Source organism: Chrysochloris asiatica, unplaced genomic scaffold (assembly GCF_000296735.1).
Source record: "Chrysochloris asiatica unplaced genomic scaffold, ChrAsi1.0 scaffold00016, whole genome shotgun sequence".
Lineage (NCBI taxonomy): Eukaryota > Metazoa > Chordata > Mammalia > Afrosoricida > Chrysochloridae > Chrysochloris > Chrysochloris asiatica.
Genome location: NW_006408534.1, coordinates 24495731 through 24506642, shown reverse-complemented (window position 1 = coordinate 24506642; position 10912 = coordinate 24495731). Strand labels below are relative to the sequence as shown.

The 10912-nt window shown below is 50.7% G+C and overlaps 1 protein-coding gene across 1 annotated transcript in view; it reads right to left on the bottom strand.

Annotated features, from left to right (window-relative positions):
- The window catches only part of SDC1 (syndecan 1), a 14925-nt gene extending 4395 nt beyond the window's left edge, over nt 1-10530 (bottom strand). The window contains exon 1 of the mRNA XM_006835308.1: nt 10436-10530. Coding sequence (XP_006835371.1) covers nt 10436-10530 — 95 coding nt within the window. The remainder of the gene's footprint in view (nt 1-10435) is intronic.
- Nucleotides 10531-10912: the final 382 nt, after the last annotated feature.

Genomic DNA, 10912 nt, shown 5'->3' with positions numbered 1-10912 from the left:
CACACACACACACACACACACACACACAACACTGGCCCCAGGAAAGCAGATAGAGAAACGAGGACCTAACCGTCAGGTGGCAGGAAGGGGCAAGCATAGGAGTCTGAACAGCAACCAGACTTTGACCCAAATGATCCTGTTACACAGGGCCCCAGTGACAGAGACCATGACAGAGACTAAATTAGGAAGCAGAACAGCATCACGCAGCACTTGCTAGCTGAGTGGCCCTGGGAAGGTCACTGAATCTTTCACAGCCTAAGTCTCCCCATCTGTAAAATGGGGACAATAATAATTGAGATTTTGCACAGAAGGAAGCTCCCAACAGTGGTTGCTGCTCTTTCAAGAGGAGCAAAAGTGGCTTGGCATGAAGAAGAGGTGATCTGGGGCACACAGCAGTCCTGAAGCCAGCAGGCCGGTCTAGAAAATGGGTGAGATGGAGGTGGGCATGGATTTCACAAGAAGGGCGGCAAGGAGAGCACAGGCTTCCACACAGACTTGTCAGGAGCAGTTCCCGCTCCCTGGGAGCCCCCGCCTCCTCAGCCCCACAGAGGTCTCACCTGGTTCTAGCCACAGGCCCAAGAGATCTTATTCTCGAGTAGAGCAGAGCAGGGAGGGGCAGGCAAAACCTTTGGCCTCCTGAAGCAGCCCTGGGGCAGAGCCTGGCCAGGTAGAGGCTCTACATCCAGGATTGGGATCAGAGAAAAGCATGCAACATGTGTAGAAAGCGAGGTCACAAATTACAGTCAGCTTCCTTTGAAAGGACAAACCCCTAACTGTCTCTCCACACCCCACCCCCACATAGAAATGGCCCCAGCAGGCCTGGCTGAATCACCTGGCTCACCTGCTCTGAACAGTTATTGTCAATGCTTCCCACCAAAGCCAAGGTACATCCTTTCTGTCCTGTTCCCAGGTTGCTGCTCCAAATACCTGTGCTGCCTCCACTTGGTTTGGAAGGGTACCTTCAGCAACATGAATCCTGTCCAGCAGGCAGGCTGAGATTGGAAACCACCCTTTACCTGCCAATTGTCCCAGGCTCCCACTGAGATCACAGCTTCATCTTGCTCACTCATACCTCTGTCCTGCCCTATTTGCTCCTGGGGAGGCCCTGACAAGCGCCTTTCCTGACTCCTTCCCTTGGAGAGAAAGCTCCTTATGGGGCAGGAGAGCTAGGATCCAGCCAGACTTGTCTCAACTGCATTTTAAAGCAGAGCCAAATCTTATACAGGAAGCCAGAGTTATCGTGTCCAGACCCTAATTTACAGATGAGCTAAGTGAGGCCTGCAGAGATGCTAAACATACTGATAGACCAAGACCATGTACAACCTGGAGGTATTACCAGGAATGGTGCAGCTGAGTTTCAGGTGAGCACCAGGGCGGCAAGGCCTCTCAACTATACAGAGAAATCCCAACAGGTTAAGTTTCCCAAGAGCCAGCTTCTCTTATGACTAGATAAGACTCAGGGTTTGCCCAGCCTCTAAAAACAATTTGTTCCTTAACTCTGCTCAGCTTATCCCTCTGCAATCTTGTTTATACAACAAGCTCTTAAGCAAATGGCTTCTCCACTGAAACTAGCTCTCTGGCCTCAGGGAAGCCTCTCCCCTCTTCCATGCAGGCCTCCAAAAAGGGGATGGGCTGTGGTGCCCTCCCAAATCCCCTCCAGCTTCTGTGAGAAATGGAAGACATCAGTCCTGTGGAGAAATCAGCAATAACAGCTGAGGTTGAATCTGGATCACGCAGGTGCCAGGTGATTCTGGGGTTTGGAGTATGACTTCCGGTTTCATTTAGCAGCTGCTGTACAAACAGCCTGCAGCAACCTGCCTCCAAAGCCTCACAGGGTTCTCCTCAGCATCATCTCTGACTCAAGTCCTTACAAAAAACCTAAGCCACCACTCTGGAACAAGCTGTCAGAAACAGGTGGCCTCAGCTTAGAGCCCTACCCTACTCCCCAGTGCTGTCCAGAAAAGCAAAAGCAAGCCTTAAACAGGGCCTCTTTAACCTTGCAAGTTCCAGGGACATCAGCTTTACATAAAAACAAGTCAAAAGCCTGGTGGCAAATGAGGTCTAATCTTTTGCATGTTCAGCTTGTCCAAAGCAAGGGACAATCTGCACGCTCCCCATCCACAGCCCAGACTGGGAGTCCACTGGTATGAAGCCAGAACATTTGGCAGAACAGGATTGGGTAGACAGTGGGGCAGGAGCATGGAATATGGGAACAGGGAGCTAGAAAGGTCGATCAACCCATCGCTGTCGCTGCCACACTGAGTTCCTGAGTGGGAAGGAAAACTTGGAGATGAGGAGAGGGTGTGAAAGGAGCAACGCTTTCTCTCATGCTGGAAAACACTTCCCAGCCATTACTGCCTTTAATTCCTACTCCTCACCTGCACAGGAAGGTAGGCAGAGCTGAGATGAATGTCTCTGAGAGATAAGAAACTGAATTTCAGAAAGTTAAGTGACTTACCCAAGGCCACCTCACCAGTGTCTGCAGACTTCTGGAGCAACCCTTGTTCTACTCACCAGGCATCTCCCTCTCCCCAACCCTGAAGGACCACCTTACCTGGATGAGCCCATCTTAGCAGGCTGGAGAAGTCATGGGGTAAGAATTTCATCCAGTAAGACTTCCTGTTTCAACCCCAGTGGCTGAGATAAAGGCTGTCAGCCCACATTTTAAAGGTGAAGAGATGACGTGGGTAAGACCAGGGTCAACTACTCAGGAACGGAGGCCCTATGTCACTCTGCCACCAACCATTCCCAAAAGGCGCTCTGGAGATGTGTGCAGAGAAGTTTCAAGAAGACAGCCTCAAGCCTATTGCTGCCAGTCCCTCACCACTGCACTGGTCATATGGAGGGCCGTACATCAGAGTGGAGCCCACTGCCTGGCAGCTCAGGTGCTCTGGGACTGAGGAGGTGGGGTAGTTTGTGCTACGGCATCTCACACCAAGAGATCGAGGGCAAGGTCATAGGTCAGGATATCCAATGGGCATCTCACAGAGATTCAAGTGAGGATGGTGAGCCCAAGGGTTTAAAACTCCAGGCTGGCTAGAGGCTGTCAGTCTGCACCCACTGTCACTCCATCACCCCACAGCCGAAGGGGTGGTTTCCGACTCCCCCCAGAGTCACTAACATCTCTCACAGACTGCTTTATTTGAATGATAGATAAAACACAAATCCCGTGAAAAGTCTTACTGAACTCAGTGTTGTGTGCTCTTTGACCCAGCAAATTCCAAAAGTGCAATGTCATAATAACGGGACCACTGTCTTAAACAGGGTGTTCAACTTCAGATATTCAGGAATCATCACCCAGTGGCTTGTGGGAGGAAACAGGGCACAGAGCCAGGTACTCACTCCAAGGGGCTTCAGGAAGGGAGTTCCCAGGGGTTGGGTGTGGAGCTGCCATAAGGGGTGCTAGGACTGAGCCTTAAAGTCCTCAGCCATACCCAAAGATCACCCCAATGTCTCTAACTTGGCAGAGATGAAGATCTGTTTGATGACAGCAGCTTTGGGTAGTTGAATGATAAAGGGAAGCAGAAGTATCTGCTGTTTGTAACTAAATTCGTGTGTTAGAGGGGGCAGTTGGCTCCTGTCAGTAGGTAGGAGTTGAGGCACTGAATAAACAAGGCCATTAGTCACAACATCAACTTTGGGAAATCAAGGATAAACAGCTGGCCCTTATCAAAAGGCTGGCTCACAAACAGTCTTTCCCAAGTTGCCTCGATCCCTGGCCTTGGCACTGCCTTGAGGATGATGGGCAGGTGGGCCCCCAGTGTTGTCCAGGAGCCCAAGCTGTGGGGATCCAAAAGCAGGTGAGCCTCACTTGCACACACAGCCTCTCCAGGGTAAAGGCCAGTCACTCAGAGTCCACCCCATAGCAACTGTCCTGAAGTGGCTTATGACAGATGCAATTTTTTAAAAAATCTTAGTTATATATATATATCTCTGTTTCCTTCTGGCCAGAGCTACAGAGTAAAACTAAGGGATACAGGCTAATCATTACCTCTTTCCCTGTTTGAGCAAAGGAAAGACCTCACCCCCAGCCTTTACCCACCCGTGGCTCTGTGTCACGATGCCAAACTGACCAAGAATCACATCAGACTATCCCCCAAGTCCAGTCCAGGGGCTCTCACACTTCCACTCCATAAGCATCACCAAGAAGCTGCTACAAATGGGGTCTTCCCAGCTCCCCCCAGAAGCCAACTCTCTCGGTGGCCAGGGCAAAGGTCCAGGATTCAGCATGCATAACAAGTTCTCAGACCTTGTAGGTAATCCACAGACTGCACCTCAAGAACCAACAGTCCTGAGATGACAGTCCTTACCCAGGGGGCTCCAGGGACTGGGGCTGGGGAGTCAAGGCCCTCCTCAGGTCTCCTGACCGAAGTGTTTGAAAAGGAGGCGCCAAATAGCAGCAGAGCCCCCAACAAAAAAAGCAACAAGTTCCAGTGCACAGCAACTTGGAAGTCTCCAAGATACTCTCTCCACAGACAGGACATCACAGCACCTGCCTGGTCTGAGGCCTCACCAAGGAACTGGAGGAGCCCTGAACTTCCAGAGGCCCTCAACTCCAAGCAGTAGAAGAAGTAGGTCATAAGAAAAGCAAGACTCATCTGTCCTGAAGGCTGGAGCTGAACAGGCACTTCCTAAGTTCTTCAGAAAGCTATCTTCTAAGAACATCTCCAACACCTTCCCACCAGCTGGCCTGATGCCGACAGAATTATGTTATGTGCCGTGGAGTCGGTTCCGACTCGTAGCGACCCTGTACAGGGTTTCCGAGGCTGTAAATCTTTACGGGAGCAGAAAGCCTCATCTTTCTCCCGCGAAACAGCTGGTAGTTTTGAACTGCTGACCTTGTGGTTCGCGGCCCAATTCGTAACCACTACACTACCAGAGCTCCCTTTAGCTCTGGTTAAGGTGGTCTGAATACTGAGATGCCAGATAGCTCAAAACCAAAGCATGAACCCAAAGATACTACGCTGAGTGAAATAAACCAGCTGAAAAGGGCAAATATTATATGATCCCACTTACATGGAATCTCTAGGCTAAAAGGTCCTTGAGTGGTGGTATGGCACTGTGGGTTAATGTGCTGGACTGCAAAGTTGTTTGAACTCCAAGGTTGGGAGTTCAAGCTCACCAGCCACACCTTGGAAACCCTATACAGGGTCACTATGGATCAGAACCAACTCAACGACACTTAACAACAACAAAACAAACTAATCACAAGATGGACAGTTTAAACCCACCCCACGGATGCATGGAAGGAAGGTCTAGTGCTTTGCTTCCATAAAGCCTATGGCCAAGAAATCCCCACAGAGTGGGTCTACTCTGTACACAGGAGCACCATGAGTTGGCAGCAACTTGATGGCAACAGGTTTGGTTTTTCTTTTTTTAAGCATAGGCAAATACAGAGACAGAAAATAAACTGTGGTTACCAGGACCTGGGAGGAGGGGGGATGGGTGTTACTGCTTAATGGTACGGAGTTTCTCTTTGGGGTGATGAAAAAGTTCTGGAGACAAATACTGGCGATGATTGCACAACACAGTTAATACAATTAATGCAAATAAATCATACATGTTGTTGAAATGGCAAAGTTTATGTCACACATATTTTACCACAATAAAAACAAAGAACCCAAAGCATATTAGAACAAGGCTCTCAGGCAAAGGGCAGATCCCAGGATCTTAGTGATGGAAAGAGCTCTGACCTAGGAGTCTGGACCAAAGGTTCAAGTTAAAGCTCCTCTACCCACATGCTGGTAATGTGGGCATCTCTCTGCCTTTCTCGACCCGTTTGCCATAAAGACGATGGGAAGGAGCTTGCTGAATGACCCATCAGCTCCACCATGGCTCTGACAGGCTTCCTTGTCTATAAGGCCCAGGAGGGTGGAGAGGCTGAGAAGGCCACAGAGAGCCAAGCTAGATGTAGGTGGGAAAGGAAGGGCCATAGCCCAGGGGCCAAGGAAGACGCCGCTGGATTTCAAGATGGCCTTGGTCAAATCACTTCCTCTCCACAGGATTGTTTCCTAACTTGGACCTGGAGAAACCACAGGCTGCTAGGAGACATACACAGGCCTCACTCTGACTTTGGCCTCAACATCCTAAACCTTCCACTCACGATATTCCCAGGAGGGAGGGGTCCCTACCAGTGCCTCAAGGCAGCATCTATATTTCTTACCTGACAGGCATAGGGATTTATTTATCAGTTCACCCTCTCTCCACTGAGACTCAAGGCAAGCTGGGGCTTGCAGTGGGTATGACGGCAGGGAGCTATGGGCACGGCTCGGGGCAGGAGAGACTAGGGATTGGGCAGGCCTTCATCTGAAGATGTGCATCTGCCATGGGGCAGCAACAAGGCTCCCCCAAGCCTGTCAGCACTTCCACTGGGAAGGCCTTTCAGGGACATCCTGACTATAACTACTCCCATACTGTAAGACCTCAGCAGTCCCCACCCTGCAACCCAGAGACAGATTTCAATGCCTTCAGGGGCCAGGGTAGAGGAGTGGCGGCCATTTGGCTTTAAAGACCCCTCCATAGTAGCATTTCTCATGGCACCAAAACTCAGGGCTTTGGAGCTCAGTCCCTCTACCCTGGGCCCCTCCCACTGTCCTATATTGCAGCCTGGGGGACCCAAGGGGACTGGGACAGGTGGTGGGGCTCCTAATGAAGGCCAGGGCTGTTTGCTGAGGAAAGGGGGGACTCTGGCATCCCAACGCCACAGAGCTGGCGCCTACTTTGGCAGGGCCCGCGTGCCAGGACTAGTCTTGGAACAGGCTCAGCTGAGGGCTGGGTGTGTAGCCACTGGAGCTGGAAGACCAGTTCCTCTGCTTTTTCCCACCTGCCAGAGAGACAGGGGTGGGCCAGGCAGGGCACGATTTCACTCAGGCATTGAGCAAGGATGCCCAACCCAGGCCCAAGTAGCCTCTGTGCCTAGGTACTGCTCCTAAGAGCCAGACAAGGCATGTCTGTCCCTGAGACTGGCCAACCACCCCCACCAGAGGCCCACGGCACTGATTACAGAGTGTAGCTAAGGGAAAGTGACCAGACCTAGCACTGGGAAAACCTGGTTAGAGTCTGTGAGACCTTGGAAAAGTCTCTGCCTTAGGTTGCCTATCTGCATAATGAAGGTTGGAATTAGGTGTGGCAAGGGGGCTTCTAGTCCTAACAGTGTGTGGCTGGGGAGGCAAGCTTAACCTTCCCAATGGGAGGAGGGCAGCCAGGTGGCCATTCACACCTCAGCAGATTGCCCACTCAGGAGTAGCATACACAAACACAGCGCTCAGCCATGAGCAGGTCTGTGAGGAGTGGTGTTATTGGATCACATTTGCTTGGTTTCATTGATTTCTGCTTCCTGAGGAGCTTGGGGCCTAGGCAGGATACTGGAGATGCACCAACTTAAGACACAACCCATGGGGGTTGCTTGCATACCCCTCCTCTACTCAACAGAAGATTATTTCTCTTCCAGCCCAAGATGTCCAACTGAGGCCAGAAGCTCAGTTCAGGATTTCCCTAGACAAAAGACATTGAAACCCCTAAAACTGCTCTCCAGCTTATCAGCCCCCCAAATTCTGCCAGGCTAGAGCTTGACACCTCTGGTACATGGGTTTCCAGTGACATCCTCCCCCTGCTCTGGCTAAATAAAGTCTCCTCAAGTTTCAATGAGGTAGAAACTGCAGCCTGGACACACCTGCAGCCAGCCAGTCTCCAGATGTGTGTGGCTAGTGTGGGGAGGAGGGAGGCGCATTCCACTTTAACATCAAAATCTTTACCAGTGTCCCTGAAAATGCAGAATTTGGTCTTCAAAATGAAAAATGTCTCTGGAGGGCAGGGAGGTTTCTAGTCACTCACACTACAGGGCAAATCAATTCCATATGGTACAGAGGGGCCAATTCTAGAACTGGGGCACCAGGTGTGGGCAGGAGCTATGGAAGCTGGAAGATCTCAAGAGCAAATTTTTTACCTGTGTCAGAATGTGGTTGGAAGCCAATCACATACCAAGGAAGGAAAAATTCGGTTCCCTTTGCTCTCCCTTGGAGACAGAGAAGCATACTGCTTCTCCTCCCATGCCCAGAAGAACAATGAGCTAACCTGAATCTGGAAACCTTCCTCTGAGATAAAGGCACTAAGGTCACCAGGAAGCCTAGATAGAAACACAAGAAGGGTAGAGTATCCTTGAGAAGCTCCCATGGCAGGGTGAGGGCTGTCTGGATAACAGAAGATAGAACTTCCTGTGAAAACCAGGTTGAAAGAAGCTGGCTGGGCTCCACACATTGCTGGTGAAGTCCCCGACCACTCTGGGGCAAAGAAGTTGGGCACCTTCACACTAAGGCTGACTCCTTCCCAAAGACCTTCCTCTTTATCTCAAGACATTCACACAGCCTCAAACACCCAGCACTGAGCTTGTACGTCTCAACAGCCTTTGCACACAGTAGGTGCCAAAGTGGATAAAGGGCAGCCCCAGTCTTTGGATTCCAGGTACCAGGAAAGGAAAGTAGCAGAGGACTCAGACAGTGGGAGACTCAGGGAGAATCTCAGGGTCTGGCCTAGGCTGGAGGTCACTTGAGGACATCAGTAAGGCCATGGGGGGAAAAAAACAAAACAAAACAGTAATGGCAACTAATATTGATTGACTACTAGGTGGCAGAGGAGTCCTGGTGCGAAACTGTAAGATAAGCGCTGGACTGTTAACCCCAAGGGCAGCTGTACAAACCCACCAGCTGCTTCTCAGAAACCCTAGACAGGATCGCTGAGTCAAAACCAACTCAACAACACTTAATAACAACAACAATGTGCTAGAGGGAGTATGGTGGCTCTCTAGGATAAGCACTGGATTGTGAACCACAAAGTCAATGGTTTGAGCCCACCAGGGGAAAAAGATAAGTTTTCTGCTCCCGTAAAGACGTAGAGTCTAGGAAACCCTATACAGAGTCACTATGAGTCAGAATCGCCTTAATGACACTTAACAACAATAGCTACAACAAGTGCAGGGAGCCTGGTGGCACTGTGGGCTAAGCACTGGGCTGCTAGTCATAAGATTTACAGCCTTGGAAACCCTACACAGAGTCTCTATGAGTTGGAAGACTTAATGGCAGTGGATTATGTGCCAGGCCCTAATCCAAGTATGTGCTTGAATCAATTTCATCTTCAAAATAACCTTCACTCCAGTACCATGTCCATCTTCTAGGCAAAGGAGACAATAATCAGATCAAAGGCACACAGTTATTGAAGTGGAAGACAGAGGGGTTGGAGGCCAGGTAGCTTTCCTCCAGCAGGTATACAGTTGACTACTTCATCCTAGCAAAGACCTGAAGCTCTTATCCTCCAGAATAAATCTCCACCATGGTCTCTGAAGTGGAGCAGAGGGGCATGCAAAACGAATATAGAGGGCCTGGCGGGTGTCAGGGGGTAGTCCTTCCCCCAATCCACGCAGCCTCATCAAACTGTCTTTCCAGGGCAACCTTCAGTCGGAAAGTTCTGGGCACAGACCACTGTCTGATACAACCAAGGCACTTATTCAGCTAGCCTGAGCCCCCAGGCAGGCTGGAAAAAGTATCGGGGCTCCCCAGCCTCCCCTGGCGTGCACCTCCTCAAGGTCAGGATCCAGCCTCTGGCAAAGGCTCAGGCTGAGCAGAGCAAAGTCTGGCTTGACATATTTCTGAGAAGAGGCAAAAGCCATGTTTGCAGACCCTTTTATGTCACCATCTTTGGGGTCAGACCTGCTGACCATTCACACCGAGTGACTCAAATCAGGCTGGGTCAGACCCTACAACCAAACAAGAGACCAGAAGTCCTCCCCAAAGGGACTCCCTACAACAGTGTCAACTCCAAAGCTTGTTCTTCTGACTAAGTTCCAGGCAAGGAAGGGGCTCCAAAGCATTTCCTTCCCCTACCTTTATTCCCTTCAAAGTGTCTGTGGGTGGGGGTAAGAGAGATGGGGGTTGATCTTGAGGTAGCCTGGCACATAGCAGGCCCTGGGCCAGCCCAAGCACCTCTCTGCCCCAGTCCACCCCCACACCCCGATCCTAGAGATGCACTCACCATGGAATGCATCCCAGTGGTTTGCTCTGAAGAGAAAGGTGCATGACATCAGCTGCTACAACGGTCTCAGAGCCCAGGGCCCTGCGAGCCCAAACCTGACTGCCACATCCGCCCAGAACATTCCCTAGAGATAAGTTTGCCAAGGCCCTGGTAGTTTACTGGGCAGCAGGGAATTGGAGAAGATACTGGAGAGCAGAGCCAACGCTTGGCCCCTGTCATGGGGTAGACACAATGAAGTCCCTAACCAGGGTTACCAAGGATCCTGGAGCATCAGGTGCTATCACTGGAATAGGATGCATGAACAACAAGGACTTTCTCAGACTGCCTGGGTACCCAATATGTGCTAGATGTCAGGGGTGGACAACAGCGCCTCAGCTCCCCAGAAGTTTTCTCTTACTCTTCCACAACCCACCTCTGGCAGATGTGACACTCACCCAGCAGCCCTACTTCCATTTCCTCAAACCTAAAGGAGGAGGTCAGCATATAGCCAAAAAGGGTCATCGACATGGCTATAAGAAGGACCAGGTAGCTCAAGTTAATGTCACTGGGAATAGGGACTGGGATGGGAGAGTTGACTGGCAGCCTCCTGCGATCCCTTGCCAGGGGACTCTCCCAGGGGTTGCGTATGCCAACACTTCCATGGTCAGAAAGCAGCCATAAATTGTCTGGAGTTTAGAACGAATGGCCTGACTTATAGCCCAAGCTTCTCCATAGAAACCACTGCATTGTGGGACTCTAGGGCAAAACCCTCTCTCGAGCTGGGGAGATGGTAAAGGTGGTTGAATCATAAATGACCTTCAGGAGTCAGAGCTTCTCTGGCCTATTATGCAAAGACCCACTCCGCTTTCTGGTTCTAGTACCCTCTCTTACATGTGCCCCCTGGATCAGA